The sequence below is a fragment of the Tympanuchus pallidicinctus genome, unplaced genomic scaffold (genome assembly GCF_026119805.1).
Source record: "Tympanuchus pallidicinctus isolate F22 unplaced genomic scaffold, pur_lepc_1.0 scaffold5, whole genome shotgun sequence".
Classification (NCBI taxonomy): domain Eukaryota; kingdom Metazoa; phylum Chordata; class Aves; order Galliformes; family Phasianidae; genus Tympanuchus; species Tympanuchus pallidicinctus.
The window spans coordinates 31,633,681-31,652,007 of NW_026294769.1; the positions used below are offsets into that span (position 1 = coordinate 31,633,681).

General features: G+C 39.7%; 1 protein-coding gene across 6 annotated transcripts in view; it reads right to left on the reverse strand.

Annotated features, from left to right (window-relative positions):
• The window catches only part of ZNF521 (zinc finger protein 521), a 236,607-nt gene that overhangs the window by 22,155 nt on the left and 196,125 nt on the right, over positions 1-18,327 (reverse strand). For all 6 annotated transcript variants that reach the window (XM_052703677.1, XM_052703672.1, XM_052703674.1 and 3 more), the window contains 2 exons: positions 8,802-8,933; positions 6,026-6,141 (listed from right to left, as the gene is read on the reverse strand). In XM_052703677.1, the coding sequence (XP_052559637.1) occupies positions 6,026-6,141; positions 8,802-8,933 (248 nt within the window). The remainder of the gene's footprint in view (positions 1-6,025; positions 6,142-8,801; positions 8,934-18,327) is intronic.

Genomic DNA, 18,327 nt, shown 5'->3' on the forward strand with positions numbered 1-18,327 from the left:
TGTTCAGAAAACGTAACTATTACAAAAAAGAGGTAAAGACTGGAAAATTAGTTTGAACATTGCTAGCCATGGAACACGACAGTTCAACCTGGACATCCAGAGAGGGATACACATAACGTTATCTAAAACTTCTGGACTCTCTCCTATGCTGCCTTTACCTTGCTCTGGTTCATGTAAGTTCCACTCTCAGCTGCTTGCAACAGGAGCTGAGAATGTTCTCCTGCTGTTTTAAACAACAAAAATAACATCTGCTATGAGTGTTTCATTCTTTCTTTCATCCTCTCCCTCGGGAAGGAACTGTGTATTTCAGTTTGGAAGGAGCTCTGTTGTGTATTGGGGTTTTGGGGGAGGTTCAGAAATCTGCATTCAGGTACATATTTATACGAGAGAAAGGAGCCTTTGGCACCTATAGATGCCCTACTCTTGAAAGCATAAGCTGAGGACATTCATGGTAATACTTAGCTGTGGTGGAGTCTCTTTTGCATTCCTGGGCCAGCATACAGGAAGGTTCTAGCTCCTGTGCAAAGTAAGCTTCAGCTCTTTGATAATAACACTCACTAAGCAAGGCTGTCAGTCAGCTGCCAAACGGGAAGAGCTTTTCAGATGATCTCAGAGATGCACTGGACCGAGGCCAACAAAAATACTAAGGACCAAGTCTTAGAGCACAACTGGATAAACATGAAGGCAGGCAGTGTAGAGAGGCACCAAGAGAACAGGTCTTCTTTGCTGCTAAGGAACAGTGTGGCAGCTCTCTGCATTGGCTGGAATGTCCTACAGGCAAAGCCTACTGGCTTTGTGCCAGGTATTCTGTGCTGATGGACTCCAGATGGGAAGTAGCAAGGGTATAAGTCACTGAAGCCAGATCCCTTTCCAACAGGATGGGAAGTAACTGCTGATACAATTATTTCTTACTCTAGTTTTTATGTCTGTGAAGTGGGGACAATTAATTACCCCCATGGATAACTAGTTATTAGTTAAATGTTAAGTAAATGCTCTACTTCACTTAAAAAATAAACAGTTTCTGTATTGGGCAAAATGGTCTTGGGAGGCCATGTAATCTTGGGTGGTATCATATTCAGAACTAACTAGCATCCCTGATACAACACTGATCCCAAACAATTATGCTGCATTACTACTAAGCATTGTTACCTCTCTGACCCAGCAACGCACAAAAAAATCTAAAATGAACTAATTAATTCTGAACCATAATACATCACAAGAGCATCTCATTACTCCCTATAAACACTGAGTTATTCTGTGTTGGCTATGGAAGGAATTTTGGGGCTGGAAATAGGACAGAGTGGCTACTTCTCATCAGGCACAAGGGAAGCACTTACATCCATTCAAACACTTAAGTCTGAAGACTAAAGCAAAAGAAATAAGAACTGGAAAAAAGCATGACAACAGGAAAAGGAGGTTTTAGTAGGTGCAAATGACTTTATCATGACTTACTGAAAATTCAACATTACATTAAATTAGTTATAGGATTCTTTATTTCCTTATTAATTAAAAGTTCAGTAGAACAGATAATGGGTGAAGAAAATTGTTTATCAGTATAGAAAGCTCTATGGTCATGCTTCAGGTATTCAAAATGAGAATTTCAACTTCTTGGAGACATCCAGGCACTCTGTAAGAACACATACCTTGCTGCTTCCTTATACAGTATCTGATATACTTCTGATTTTAAATATCATTACAAGTTGTTTTTTTTTTTTTTTTTTTTTTTTCTAGGACTCTATTTCTGAAAAGCCCTTACAATAGGAGGCATGTCTTATTGAAAGTGTTCCATTCTAAAGAATAAATATTTTTAAGGACATGCTTTTTCAAACTAACTTCATTAGTGTAAATACGTATATTTACTCTATATAGACGGAGAGCACATGTAAGTATGAAAATTCCAAATAGTCTGAAGAGCATAAGAACACTCTTAAAGCATACAGTTCTATTATTAAAAAAAAAAAATTCTGCTTGCTTCCTTTCTACTGAGATAGTATAATCTCAAAAAAAAAAAAAAAGAAAAAGAAAAGAAAAAAAAAATTAAAGCTAGCTCAACAGCCATGGAGCACAAAGCCATTTAGGAGTGGTAAAGGTGGGAAAAGAGTGAGATTTGGAAATGATTTAAATTAGTTTCTTTGTTTTCTCTGAGAAATGCATATATTTTACTAATTAAATTTGCAATTAGAGACTAGAGAGGTAGATAGCAGTAATATAGGCTCAGGACACCAGGTTTCTGGTCTCATCTTGGCCACCAAACTGATGCATGTACTGCATCAGTCACTATACCCCTCTACACCTTTGTTTCTCCTGCTATTCTTCACCAGTTTGGGTGTAAACTCTTTGGAATGCAGAGTTAGTCTGCTGCTGCTTTTTGAACGTTACAGCACCCACCTCAAACAGTCTAAGAATCAGTATAACAAAATACATTATCATCTTGTTAATAAACACTTCTGTTTGGAATAGTTTGCACAAGCCTTTAGAAGATGGTAAAGCAAAATGTAAATTCATATAAAATCTAATTATTTTAATTTAAAGACTGACTAATGCATTTGCAGGCTTGATTTTCAGGCTGGACATTTATTCTCTGTTCTCACCAAACTTGGAACTATGAGTTTTTCTTGTGTTCCTAACAAAGGTCTGGAATAAAGTCATGGAAATCTCTAAAAAGAGTGATACTTTTTTATGGTGGCTTTTGTGTTCTGTTTGTTTGTTTGTTTTTGTTTTTGTGAAGATTGGTAGTCAGGAGATAGTAACTTCCCTGAGGTGAGATGAGTGTAGTAAGTAGAGATTTTTATTTTCCTATAGCCTGCTTTTCCAGAAACAGGAGTCAGAAAATAAAAAGCAAAGAAGGTAAAGAGTCACACTGGGCCAAAACCAAGTCAAGCATCATTATAACACATTTCTTTTCTGTACCCCTGAATTCATTCCTTTTGATTATCGGTACTGTACACAAAGATAGGACTCCAACGCTATTGTGTTCTGTTCTGCTCTGTCTTGTTCTTATTCTGCCCTACAGCCATGGAGTGCTGTCCATGGTTTCTAATCTGAGACGATTAGCATCTCTCATGCATGGGAGATGCACTTCAGATGCATGTTTAAATTAAAAGCAAGAAACTGCTCCTGTTAGAGGGCATAAATACACTGTTATGCTGCAAGCCCCAACACAAGCCAGGGTAATGCAAAAGGATAGAGAAACATAAGCCGGAGGCTAGTTGCCAAAGATTCCACTGCTTCAGCTGGTAGACAGCCTGAACAAAGCAGTGCTTCCTAGAAGAGGCTTTAAATGAGATCTTGAGATCAATGTATTTTCAGTAAAAGCAGATTCCTAAAGTCAGTACCTACAGCTCTGCCTATGTGCTTTGCTGCTCTTTCACCATCCAGGGTGAATTGGAGGCAAACGCAGCGAGCAAGTGATCCTAGCAAATGTGAATGGCATCATGGAATGACATTTTAAAAAATATAATGTGTTCTCAACTGGGGTGGGGCTACCCAAGTTGATTAAAATAATGAACATAATGAACTAAGTGAATAAGAAAATGAATACCTTTCAATTTTTGCCAATGTAGATAAGCCAGGGAGAAGCTGTCTCTAAGGGTATGGAGATATGGTCTATTAAGAGCCTTCTGCAGGATGGAACAACCAACACACTGATTGTCACCTAGCCAATGTAGAGCATAATTTGTCTCTCTGTGGGGAGATCCTTCTGTGCCCTTCACTAGAAAACCAGGTGCTCCAGTTAACACTGAAGTTTTAATGAACTAGGCAGCAAAATCTTGCCCTGAGTCTTCAGCAGGGTTGAATTTTGAGTGGAAAAACATGTTTTTTTATTATAGTAAAAAAGCCAGGAGGCAGCTGCTTGGAACCCTATGTGTTTTGAAATGAGATCATATTTACGGAGACAGATAAACAAGGAGGTGATCTTATGTGCCACTATCACGTGTGCATCTCTGTGTAATTTGCATCTTCAAAATCCAGTTACTTACTCTGCTTCTTTTAAAACCCAAGGTAAATTCTGCTGTTAAGACTCATTGCTATTCTCTTGTTCCTGTTTCTTTTCACAGTTTTCTTTTGCAAACTTGTACCATCTTACTATTTTTTATGTCAGTTTTCTTTTGCAAACTTGCACCATCTTACTATTTTTTATGTCAGTTTTTTCCTTTTAGTTTGTCTTCCCTAGCAATCTCTCCTTTGTCTTTTCAGACACCGTTCATCTCTCTACTTCTGTACACTTCTGCATTTTGATTTATCAGTGATGAACAATGGAATTTGCGGGAATTACTAAGACAAAAACATTTTAATATTTTCTTTCTGAAGAAGTTTCACCTCACTGGGGATACTTTGCAAAGAACCAAACCCCCCCAAAAACCCAAACCAACACCAAAAATATTGACTGAAAGAAGGCAAAGAAAATGATTCAAAAAAACCCCATGCTGTGGTTAAAACAAATATAACAGAACGAGCTTCTGACCTTCTCTCATTTCACTCAATTTCTACTTCTCACAAACACAATAGCTATCTATACAACCCAGACCATTTTCTGACTTCAAAACTCAGTTTTCTATCTTCCTGTCCACCACTACGAATGACTATTTTTTTTCCCTTAAACATTTAACATTATCTTTTCTTTGTCTTCTCTCACCGTGGGTCAGAGCTTGCACTAACACCTGGTACAGACAGTAAATGAAACAGGTTTGAATTTATTAAAAAAGTTACAGCACAGGCACTTTGAAGTGCCACAGATATGATGCTCCAGATGACCTGCAGCAACACAGAGAGTAAGGAAGGCTATTAAAAAGGCTTTCTTCCATGTTGCTCCTATGCATAAATACGGATTATTTAAAAAGGAAAAATACAATACAATTGACACAAATTCTGATTTCTTACATTATGAATTGATGCACGGCTTAAATTCTTTTATTTCCCTTTTCTTCAAAGAGGTATCTCATAATCATCATACCAAATACTTGTATTGGGTTTTCAGTATGTAAACCATTCAGTAATTGAAATATTAAATGAGCATATGGATGCACGTGTCTCATCAGCCTCTGCTGATAAGATAAAATACAGCTCTCGGGCAAAGCAAAATTAGTTGTGGACATCCTACCCAGTCAAAGGACTTTGACATGTGAGCTCTGCTATTAAAAACTACTGAAAAATACTTGAGTGTCAAAAAATTCTTTAATTCCATATAAAAATCACATGGCAGGTGGCAGAGGAAGGGCTGCTTACTGTGTAAACAGTACAAATACTTTTCCTTGCTCCGTCTCTACAGATCATCTGAAATCTTTTCCTCTGTTAACCCCATTTAATATGTAAATATAAACTAAAATAATTTAGGAACAATTTTCTGCTGCTGTCTCAAAATACGCTACCGCATCAGGAATACGCAGCATCACCTCTCCTCACAAAACAAGCTACTTCAGATACTAATATGGAGTACATAACTCCTTCACCCAAATTTGTTTTCAGATCTTCTCTGGCATTTACTGTCTTCTCTCTCTTCTTTTGTTCTCATTAATAATCTACTATAATCATATCCTGGGTCAAACAAACAGCAGACAAGAAACAGGTAACACTTGTTTGACTGTATGTATGTATTTTCTTCCCACTAAGTTGGGATTTATGGGAAATTGGTTTGGCCAGTAGGTAAATGAAGATAAATTCTGTCTCTTTTTCCCTCCCATTCCTGCACTGTCACATCAGTGGTTAGGTTTTGTGGCAGAAGAATACACTATTTCCCATTTCAAAATACGACGGCAATTCCTCTCTCTTCAATTATATCTTGAGATGCAATGACATACAAAGGAAAAATCCAAAGGTGGCTCCCAGACTTCAGGTCTGTAACAGTGGTTTTCTGCCAGCAGCTTTTTGAAGCCATGGGAGTTGAATTATCTACCATTTCCCTTATCCTTCCTTCATTCCCATCCTAGTGATGAAGAAGTATCAGAGGAGGTCATGGCAAGCAAATCTACGAACTCAGCTATCAAATACACAACGCTATTATAACCCCCAGGTAGCAAGTGTGTACCTGCAGCTCTGTTTGGAAGAAGAACTTCTGTGGACACTGTGTGCAGTCATAGATCTTGTCCTCTTGTCCATGGGCTGAGAAAATGTGCTGCTGCAACTTGTTTGCTTGGACAAACACTAAAATAATAGACAAACAACGAGTTTTTCATTATTTCACATAGCAAGTGAAGCATTTTTTATAAACAAGTTCCCACTAACGCTCCGCAATTCCAAGAGGTAAAATTAAGCTGGCATACTCTAATTTCACATTATGCCGCTGCTATAAAGGGTACCAACAAACTCTATTTAACTGTGAAGCGTGATCCTTTTTCATTTTAAATGGATTGAAACAGATGTCTGGCTTCCGAAGAAATTTAAAAGAAGGAAGCAAAAGGAGACCTCAGCAGGACAACAAGTGAAGTTTACATTTAAACATATAAAAATGCCATTTTCTCTTCAGAATTATTTCTTCATGCTTACTGAACTCTGATTGAACACATACAAACTTATTTCCTAGCAACCAGCAGGTTTGAAAAGCATAGGTTCCAAAGCCCTGTTTACTGCGTTTGCCTAAAGTTAAAGCCAACAATCAGCTCTGTATTTAAATGTGTTAATGCTAAAAATTATATCCCACAGCTACACTGGGGCAATGTCTATAAATGTGAAACAGAACTGCAGGTAAATTCTCTTTGGATACTTTAAGATCAACTCTGCCTACACACTGAATGCAAGGGTTTCAATAATATAAACATGTTCAATTTTAATGACTACAAAACAAGGCCCTAAGACTGTGTAACAGTTTACCTAGGAGACATACTATTAATAATTAAATTGTATATGCCAGAGGCAGTGTTTGGGTTGGCAGCACTGACTTCTGATGGATGCCTGGTGCACTGTGACCTAAAAAAGTTTGCATCTACAATATTAATCTGTATAGGCAGGGAAAGGATTTATTAAAGATGCTGGCACTTGACTTTGACTCCACTCCTAATCATTAAAGTTATTCTAATTGCAAGGCAACAAAAAAAAATCAGAATATTGTTGTTCTGAGTCATACATTTTAATCACATTTCTCATTACACTGAAAAAAGGGACTCAGATTCCATTTTCCATATAAAACTAATATCGGGGATTTTCATTTCTTGTTAATATTCTACCAAGACGCGCTGAAATAATTTAATAGCATATTGCTAATAAAACACAATTGTTTATGGTTAATGTGCAGTACCTATTTACCCCATCAGCTAAAAGGAAAAAGTGCTCAACACAGATTGGAATCGACTTATCTCCATACTCTTTAACACATCTTACAAGGCTACTGGCTCAAACATTAAAGGATTACTTTTGTCAGGAATCTAGCTCACGTGGAGAATTGTCAATGGGAACTCCTTACAGATGCAAGTTTTTATATTGCCTTTACAATTTCCCCAAACTTGGAAATCTAAGACCCATGGTGTCATGCTAAAAAAAGATTACTTCATAGCATGTATGCAAAGGCAAGAGGGGAAAAAAAAAAAAGCAGGATCAGTAATAAAACTAAAAAAAGTGTCACACTGAAAGAAATATTGTATGCAGATGCTGGATAGGCAAACTGGTTACAGCTGTACTATCCAGGCCCAGACATCACTGATATAAGTAGTGCAATGAAGATGAACTACACGTTTTAAAAAAATTTTATAACCTGTAGAAACGTGTGGAAACTCAACACAATTGAGGCAATATTCATTAATGATCACTCATTCTGAGAGACAAAGAATGCAATTTTCATTTTCCTCTGTAGCATGTACTTAGGTTGTATTGGAAGGGGAGCTGCCAAACAAAGAGGAGTAAAATGAATTTATCAGAGGTTCTGTTTGTCTATCAGTGAAAATCCTTCACTTCCATTAATAGGGAACAAAAAGTTTGAATGGCTTCCAGAATTAGCATGCCATTGATGAGAGAATACTCAAAGTGTGTTTTGTCACGTTTGTGATCATCTTTGATTTTCATCTTGTAAAGAAAAATTATGCACGAAAGCCACACATTAAGACTTACGTTTTAGGTTACTGTTTTATAAAATATCCTATTAAGAAGTCCTTAAAAAATGCACAGCTCCATAGGCATCCTTTTAATATGTTTTGATTTCCAACAACAGCATTTTTCTGCTCCTCATTATGGCCCAAACATTGCAGCTCCTCATTATGGCCGTACTGGGTCAAGTTATTTTCTCACTTGGGTTTTACTACTGAATAAGACCACTGACTTGGGGAGGACTATTCTGTGCTTGAACCTATGTCAGGGGAGAACAGAACTTGACTTGTGGCAAGACAGTATGTTTTGCTTTCTAAAGCACAATACAGGGGCGTTTCCTCTCACCAGAAGCCAACAAACACAAGTGGACTCTCCTGCTCATTCAGAGAACACTGCTGTGAAGGCTACAACTAGCAGTTCTGCTTTGAGATGTGTCATTTTAAATGAAATATGCATAGCTTTAAAGTACAAATTTATGGGCAGTTTTAATGCCAGCAAGTTTGGAGCGTGAAGATGGTGAGTGTGACATCATGGAAGGTAACAGATTATAATTTCTGTAATCGTAAAAAACTCAGCAGTTCTAACTGAAGAGATTGAAATGCTGTTCTTATAGATGGATGCTTGCCCTCCCAAGAAGCTCAGTTTTCTGAATGGTTTCTAGTTAACATTACTAATGAGCACAAATTGACCTAAAGCCAACAAACGAAACATTATAACAAAATAATATGTGGGAGCTCTGCACAGGCGCAGAAGAGGCAAGATTGAGACAAGGAGCGATCGCCTCCTACCTGTAAAGCACACTGGACATTTGAAGGTGCCCCCCATGCCTTCAAAGCTGTGCTCTATCAGGTGGCACTGGAGTTTGGCAGGGGAGTCAAATGTCTGATTGCAGAGCTTGCATTCGTGGTTCAGTCCTTCATCTGTGGGAAAAATGAGAGTAGAAGTGAAAATCACTATGGGCCTTACAAAAGAGCATGTCATACATGATCTATGAACGGAATGAGCTTTTTGTTTTGCTCAGCTCAGGAAACTGGATGCCCCTCAGCATCCAGAGCTGCTAACGTGTTTATCTGCAAGCTTTCAGCATGTAGGAATTTAACTGGGCATTAAAATACAGCTTCTTCAGAAACAACTGCCACTAGATAGGAAAGCAGAGCCTTAGAGATCAGTAGGAAACGATGAATAGAACCAGAAGTAGCATCTCTTAGAGGAAGCACTCACAAACAAGAACACTTCCAAAGCAGTGCAGGAATTGAACGTTGCTCACACAGCACTCCACAAGCCACAAGCAGGAAACTCCAAGTGCACGCTTCTGCTGTTCTGGCTGACAGCAGCGGGTCATGCGAGGGGAGGTATTTTTCACCCCTGCATCACCCCTCCTCCACTATCCCAGTCTTGTGGGCACATACAAAACCTTTTGCAAACGTCAGGATTTCCCAGCTCCCTTTCTGACAAATCCTGCTATTTGCATTTTCCCCATACACCAGCTCCAGGAAGTCCCCACGTGTTTCCTGACACAGCTTTCCTGTCAATGCCACGTGGCTCCTACCTCCTGCCGCCCGTTCCTGCATTTCCTCCCATTGTGCTGGGAAGCCCCGTGCCTCACCGCCAGGTCCCTTCCTGAGGGTGCTGCAGGACCTGCAGGGCGCTCAGTGGCTGTGTCCTACTTAGAAACAGTTGCTAGGTGAGTGGTGGTTTCCAGCCCTGCTGCAGAGGCCTCAATTCTCACAGCGTGGCTCAGGAAAGGTCCTTCTGTACATCACCCGTGTGCGACACCAGTGGCATTGATGCAGGTAAAGGCAGGGTTTGATTACCAACAAACAGGAAGGATACACAGGGTGACCGGTGCCACACCACCAGCTCTCAGATGAAAAGGAGCCACATAGGTGAACACGCTGCCTGCCCAAACACCTCAGAAGGCTGCCCACTTCTGCCCTACAACCTATGGTGACCAGTAGCTGCAATGGCTAATGCTTGCTGCTGCGTATGTGGGAAAGCACATGTGCATGGCTGCAATGCTCCATACCACACACAGCAGTTCTCTAGGCCTGCTGATACCCCATCCCTGGAGACATTCAATGCCAGGCTGGATGTGGCTCTGGGCAGCCTGGTCTAGTGGCTGGTGATCCTGCACATAGCAGGGGGGGTTGAAATAATATGACCATCATTATCCTTTTCAACCCAGACCTTTCTACGATTGATTCTATGATTCTGTGATGCTTGTTACTTAGGAGTCATCTGAAAAAAGGCCCTGGTGATGTTGTGGTTTGGTACCAACATCACACCCAAGGCTTCTGACTCTCAGCCCACACGAACATGTACTGATTTCCAGCTGGACTCAATGAAAACAGCCTTCAGTACCAACCTGGACAAAGGCTCAGGACAATCTCTGCTGTTTTGCCACCACAGCCTCACTGGATACGGAGGCAGGGCATGTCAGGCTGCTGATGGACATGTTTCATCCAGACTGTCATACTGGCCAAACGTATTCTGAACTACAGGGGATTCACTGGGTAGGCAACATCTCTCATAACGTGTTAAGAGATAAATTAGCAAACATGTATAAAATATCTGCTATTTCCTTATCAGGGAATGTTTCAGCAGATTCTCAAGAATTGCCTGGGATTTTGTGTTCTCCACCATCACTGACAAAGCCTTTTGGCATCCCTTGCTTTCGCTACTGCTGAGCAAAAGTAAGCTTGGCCCACACAAGCACTATGAAAGGATGCACGAGGGAAAAGATCTGACATACAGCAGTCTGTATGTCTAAGAGAGACAGTCATATTCAGTGAGGCAGACTGTACACCATAATCTCCAAGCAGGCAACCCACATCTGTGAGCAAGCTGAAGAACTGAGCATACTGAAAAGAGGATGAAGACTCAACAAACTACACACAACTTCCTCTGAACCTCTTTCCTGAACTTACAGACGATGATCTATAAGAGACCTATAGAATGCCACGTAATCGGATCATTTCTTCTATGCCCAAATCCTTGTCACGGTCATTACAAAACAGATAGTTCTGAGGACAGTGAAAGTCCCCAGAAAAGGATAATTGTGGGTGAGAAAGCCTACAGGGTGAAGTTTCTTCATCAAACTGTTTGTGCTGATACACACAGCCAAAGCAATTAGGACAAAGGGAGCTCCATCTCAGGATCTTCCACATGTCAAGGTGAAGATAATCGATGCCAATTCTCAAATCACAGAGTTACTGTTGGCAAAGTGTAAATGAACCACACTAATCATCCTAGAGCATGGGAACATTGAACAGGGATTTCTTCAAACATTTCAGGGGAGAAAGACTTCCTAAAAAGACACATTTTTATAAGGAGCTACAGAAGAGAGAAAAGGCTTTTTTTTTTTTTTCCCTTTCTTTCTTTTACCCTGCCTAATGAGGAAAAAGCAGGAAGAAAGGCACGCACTCCTGATGCCGAAGCAAAACTAATTTTAGGCACACAGCACTTATACTTGTTCAAGAAGAACTGAACCCCATTAAATGTGACCCTATTGTGTTTCCTGTACCACACAGACGTGAGGTGATCTCCTGGTCACAAACATCAAAACCACTTTGATTACCCTATGTTGCAAATCTGACTTACAAACAGAGTTTGAAAAATCCCCTCACCCACTCGCCTGGGGCAGATAGGAAACTTCCCCAGGCAAGAGACATCCATTTGTGCAGAATCTAAGCTTTCTCTTAAAAATAAAATGTTTTTATTCTGCTAGCTCTAAAGACCACATTTAAAATATGACCACATTTGTATAACTAATACAACAATTTTTTCCCTAAGTTTCACTGCTCAGGGAATTTTAACCCCCTCCCCTCACTTTTTCTTTCACCCATTTTTGCACATTACTTGCTTTGCGCTGCTTCCTCGGAACAAAGGGCAAGGTTCCAGTTCTTGCACTCAGGAATGTGACACCAGCATCATTTAAATTCAAGAGACAGATAAGGTTACAGTACTGGCACAGGAGCCAGGAGTGTTGGCGTCCATTGCAACCTCTGACACTGACTTACTCTCACCACCTTCGGCACGACAACACAGCCTGTGTTTCTCAGAGTACCCATCTCTAAAGAGGAGGTGTTAATTTTTAATTTCTTCTTTAATAGGCTGACCTAATTTGTATCCCTTAAGACTTTTAATACTAGAGGGATAGAAGAGCTGGAGAAGAGCACAGGCCTAGCTACTGTACATGGAAGACTTCTAGAATCACTGTGATCTGCCTAACAAATGGCTGAAGATACATGTGCAGGTGCAAAAAAGCCTGCTTGTTTGGGTCACAAACTGCAGAAGGATGAGGGAATAAAGGCTCTGCTCTCCACAGAGAGTTTAAAAGCAAGGCCAGCATTTTATCTCTTACTGGCATGAAAGAGCCAGGGTGTGGCAGCTCTTGCAAAGGGGTGCCAGTTGTGGAAAGAGAATGCAAAAGGCTCTGTTTACATGCCAACCTCTGCCTCGCGCTTCATGTTTAGCAAACAGTTTGATAGGATGCTATGAAAGTGCAAAGTATGATACCATTAATAAATAAAGGAGCAGAGAAATGTCTCATTTTCAGTTTCCATTTGGGATAAATGTGAAATGGAAAGGAGTGTCAGATACAGTCCAAGAGGCTCTCCTTCCCTGCAGTAAGAGCTACTGCTCTTTGTCATTTTGTGGGGGGGGGGGAGGAAGGGAGGGGAAAGGAAAAAAAAAGTGCTGAGCAGCTTTAAAAAATTCAATCAAAATAATCTGCTCTTTGGAAAGGTGGCGGCTGACAGTAATTGGAAAATACTGTCTGACTCATTTATTAAAGTGAAATTCAGAGTCAATTGATTTAATAACCATTAGAATATTCTATTAAGGATATAATAGGTTGGCACAGCCCTATATTTTATTAAGAGTTATAGGTAAGAAATAAGCAACGCTATGGAATTCTAGACAACTGGTGTATGGATTAGACTGAAAATATGGTTTGTAAAATAGGTATGAAAGCACCAACTATCAGGAGGAGGAATAGGAAAGTACATTACAGTGCAAATGAGTTGGCTGAATGATGAAAAAGAAATGAACCTTTAATATAAAGCCTGCACTTTTCCAAATCTAACAGAAAACTGTGCACTGCATTCCCTGATGTGGTACATCGTAAAACAAGTCAGCACGTCCTTCACATTATGGATCCAAGAATTGCATAAGAAAGGCAAGAACAAAGTACCCACAGTACCGCATAGAGCTCCTGCTTACTGTTGCCCTTACATAGCTAGGGTATGAGTTTGGACATGGTGAAGACCCAACAGGATTGATGAGGATGGTTTATCCACTGCTGGTAGATAATTTAGTTTGATGCAGGCAGAATTTCTGCATAAGTAAATTACTCTCCATTTGCAATTTTTACTCAGATTGTGGTAAAATGTAAACAAAAATCATTGCTAAATAAATGCAATTAATATTCATATAAATGCTTAATATTTGCACAAATGTTAAATGTTTTGATAAGGATAAGTAGATTTTAAATGAGGTGCAGCCACTAACTTGATAACCAGGTAGAAAAGCAAACAAAATCAGTGTTCATGCCAGCAATATATTCAGATTTGGGGATCCTTTGTACTTGCACCAGCCACTCCTGTTGCACAGCTCCCATGCTTCTGTAGGGCCAGTGAGCTACCCCCACCTGCACCACCCCAGATACTGCTTTGGATGACCTGGACCCACTTTTGTTAGCAACAACAAGCACAACCTGCTCATTTTTTGGAAGACCCTGCCATTTTAATATACACTTTTAACAAGCGAAACCCTTAAAGCAGCCTCTAGACTGCATGTCTCATGTTTATGCTTCTTGCTCTTCAATAAAAACAAAACTAGAGCAGCTACAAGCAAATGTTCAGTGGCTGACTTACATGCAGCTGTTAAGTCAGTAACCACTGGGGGCCCTCTTATATTGTCTGATCAACACTACAGCCATTACTGAGTACCAATTTGTAACAGTTTATAAGTAACTCTTTCTCTTATTTACCCTGGAGATTGTCCAGGAGGGTCCTTCTTTCTTCTACTCTACAGAAATCTATACGCAAAGGTCCAAAGATGATGATGCCCTCCCGGTAAATCATCACAAAGCTGAGTCCATGCTTAAAAGCATCTACAAAAAGCAATGTAAACTCTGCCCTCCACGTTGAACACAGGAAAGAAATGGCCTGCCGTCCCTGCATTTTTTCAAGTCTGAAGCATGTACAGCTTTCACATTCCATGTATTTTCTCACATTTTCTTTTTATCAAGCAAACCATGCCCCTAAACCAATTTCTCCTTCTTTGTATTTCTTTCACTCTTTCCCGAGTTAATTTTGCAGCACACATTTATAAGGCAGAGATCTGAGGAGTAACAAAGGAATGCCACAGACTACAGCTAACCCCTTGGCTACAACATCTCCTACTGAAAAGCAAGGAAGGACAAAACAAACCGTACAACACTTTACATTTGCAGGATATACAGTTGTTTCTGCTTTCTGGTTTGCAGTGCTGGGTTTGTTATTATCTTTGTAATTCTGCTGGCCATAAGCACACACATCAACATCTACATGTCACCAGAGACAACCTCATTCCTGCTGGAAACTTGGGTCTCTGCATGGCAAATGTCTGGGTGACAAGTTTCTTCACCTATAGAGAACATGCAACACTTCTTTGAAGGCTGGAAGCTGCAGTGAAACAGTCCTGAAGTCTCCAGGACCATGTTCATAGTTTCCCCCTGATTGTAACAGTGCTTTTGTCATTTTCAATTTCTCAAACATGATCACAAACCCCTCATGAAAAACGCTATCCATTGTGGTGCTAATTTTGGAAGCTGACATGAAAAGCACGAGAATACAGAGATAAAGAAGTGGATGTACTACAGGTAAAGCACACAGCTGTAAACTGCAGCAGGAAGAAGACAACGGCTGGAATTTGGAACCGCAAGAGGAACCTGTAATGGAAAACCAGGGGTTTTAAGGTCTTGACTAACAATTGTATCCACTGGGACAGGATGGAGGATTGGGTGGAAAGACAGAAGTACAACCTTGTTTCTCCTGCAGTGCTCAGGGCAAAGTTTGGAGTCTGTGGGCTGATAACTTCCTCCTGCTCTCTTCACTCTTATCCTATAATGGAGTAATGACTGGTTGTAACCTAAACAACACCTCCCTCCTTGCTTCTTTCACCTAGAAATGATTTTTGGTCAAAAAAATCTGCTTAATCCAGAAGATGGAAGTGGACAAGATGCAAGGAACAATCCCAAACCCTTAGAGTCACCAATGTTAGCCTCCTAAATGGCAAGTGGAGAGCAGGCAATGACTGATTCTATGTAGGCACACTGTCTGTTGCAAATGTGCCAGTATAAAAGGAAGAAGATGGTGAGGACAGGTTCCCAAACAGCAGCAGCAGATAGGAAGACTTGATATGAACATCAAGAATGAGCATGACAACCTTCTGTAGCACACTGTTACAGCTACAGCAGAGGGTGCTGACTGATGGAGTGACAAGGAGCTGGGATCCACCTCCTCAATTAAAGCAAAAGTTCATCTCTCCAGGGCCAGATTTTGAAATTAGATCTGCTTAAGGGAAAGCCAGTCTACTGCATCTTTCATTCCACCGTATTTTTGTCTGAAGCAAGGGATGCATTTCAGTTCACCAACTGTTCACTTTTTTTGCTTGGTTGCACTCACTTTGGCTGCTTGTAAGTGAACTCTTCTTACCACACGTGTCTTGCATGTTCCAATAAAACCACAAGTTGTCTAGCTATAGTGAAGCTGGATTAAAATATATGAAGGGCAACTGGCAGGATCTATTTCTTAATAACTGTCATGTTTTCAGCTCAAGTGAAAATGATTTAAATGGAGAAAATGCCCTCTCTATCAAGGAACAGGATTTTCTGGGCAACTGCCTACCAGGAGAGAGTTCAGGAATTCAGCAACAGGGCTATTCACTGGCTGATGGGACATGCATAATTTGCTACTCCTTGTCTGTAACTGCACCACCAAAAGGTATTAAAATTTGTTCAAAGAAAGTGTGCCTTGCATCTCATAGCTGTACACATTACAAGGTTACACTGGATCTCTGCAGTAAAATCCCATGTGATACAGCTTATTTTGGAAACAATTTTTCCATGGGGTATAAAAAGGAATTTAAACGGGCAGAAATAATCTGACTGGTATGAGATTTTTTTGTAGACAGATGATCCAGTTCAATGTTTTCCTTTTCAGACAGCACTCCGTGAGCACTGATTAAAAGCTTGGAGACCAATCCTTCAAACACTGGCACAACCAAGGCAGGGGAACGGGCCTCTTATCATACGAGGCTCTTCTCCAGAGTTTTCATGGGACTAAATTCTGCCAAAGTGCATGAGGTTGAACCCTTCATCTTTATAGTGCACATCAAGATACGGATTATTATCTGCACTTTACAGATAAAGAAACCAAACTCCAGAGCTCTGTATGCACACCATACAGAGAATGAAAACTCTCCAATTCATCTGCATAAAGAATCAGATGCTGCTTCTTTTGCCCGTTGTTACAAACACGGTGTCAGAATTAAGACTGACCGATTTTTGTATTTCTTCTTTGAGCTAAGTTCCTATGTTTTCCTAACAAAAATGACCAAATGGACCAAACCTTCTCCAGGAAAGTAAAATTACAATTTGAGTGGCTCAAAATCTGCCTGGGAAAGTACCTATTAACAATTAAATCAAACTATGGAGGAAGAAAAAAAAAATGAAAATGTCACATATTTGCTCAGAAGAATTTGAAACACATTATTCAATCCGTTTAAAAATTTTTGTTCACTGTATAGCTTTTGCTTTCTGGATGGAGAGCCAACATTCTCTGTTATTTGCTGTTCAGTATCTATGTGCCCAATAATATGTATGTGCCCAATGATCTGAGACTTTTGGAACTGTAGAAGAGCAGGAATATCTACTTTTAAGTACTGCACAAAGAAAACACAAGTTTCACAAGTTGTTGAACTAGAAGAGGCTATTTCATGTTGCATAAATTAAACACAACATGCTCTAAAGTTAGGGCTATCGGGAAAATATCTCCTGCTTGGAGACAACCTAAACCTCAATATTAATTCTAGACAACAATGGACCATCAGTAGAAATTATGTTTTGTAAACAACTCTCATCAGGTATTTCTTCTGTTCTGAGTATACAGAAAAGGTCAGGGCTGCCTTCTTTTTTGTTTGGCATGAAACCATTAGATGTCTGGAAGATAAAGTCTCTAAGTGCTGAAATGCTGTTTATCCTACCCACAAAGGGAGAGAAAAATAAGGAAAACAAAAACAAAACAAAGAATGAAATAAAATTGGGTTTTCATGGATTACTGGATATTTTCAATTGTTAGAAGGAAGACCTAGCAGTGTTTTCCTGGATTTTTAAATACGCTACTTACTATTGATATTTTCTGTCCAAATCCAAATGCATTTATATTTAGATTATTTGGTATCTTCTTATATAGTTAAGGGACACTTTGAAATGAGTAGCAGTTGCTGGGTTAATGATTCAGTTCTTAAGCTTATTTAGGGGTGTACCAACACTCTGCTTTCTTTTCTCTCAACTTCCATCTCCTCCCCAAGCACCCCCTTTTCAGCCCTCAGAAAAACCATGGAGGACGAAGCGGTTCAGGCTGTTAAGACCCTCAGGTCTATGCTGATAACTGGGCATTTAATTAGATTTTTTCCACCCGAGCAAACTGCTTTGGCAGCTAAGGCCCATCTCTTTGTACAAAAAATGTATGATAATGATAAAGCTCCATTTAATATAGATTATTATTTTTATTACTCATCTGACTTAGTTTGCTATTTTATTTAGGAAACCACGAGAAAGCTCAATTTTAATTTCCTTGTTTCTATGTTTGATCTTGCTTACAGCACATGCAAGCAGCTTTGGGCTCACATATCAAAAAAGGACCAGACTTCATTTGAAACCTACTCCACTCTCCTTCCCACTTTCTCTGCTGGTACTAAAATTTCACACTGAGCTGAACAAACAGCTGATGGGATTTCAATATTAAAAGTTCTTCGGTTTGCAGATAAGAGAATAATGAGAGCCAATTAGTTATTTTTTCTCATTTTGTTATATTCATTAACAGGTTTGTGGGTTGCTGTTTTTTACTTTTTAAACAAAATTCTACATGCCGCTTGAACAAACATACTGCAACTCCTCATTGAACTTATTTCCTCACTGAAGCAAGGATTCTGTTTTCTACTATTCTAGCAATAAAGAAGTTCACTCTCCAGTGAACTTTCAGTAGTGGGATAAAAAAGTTATGAACACATAATAAGGGAAAAAGAGGAAAAATAACAAGCAGAGAA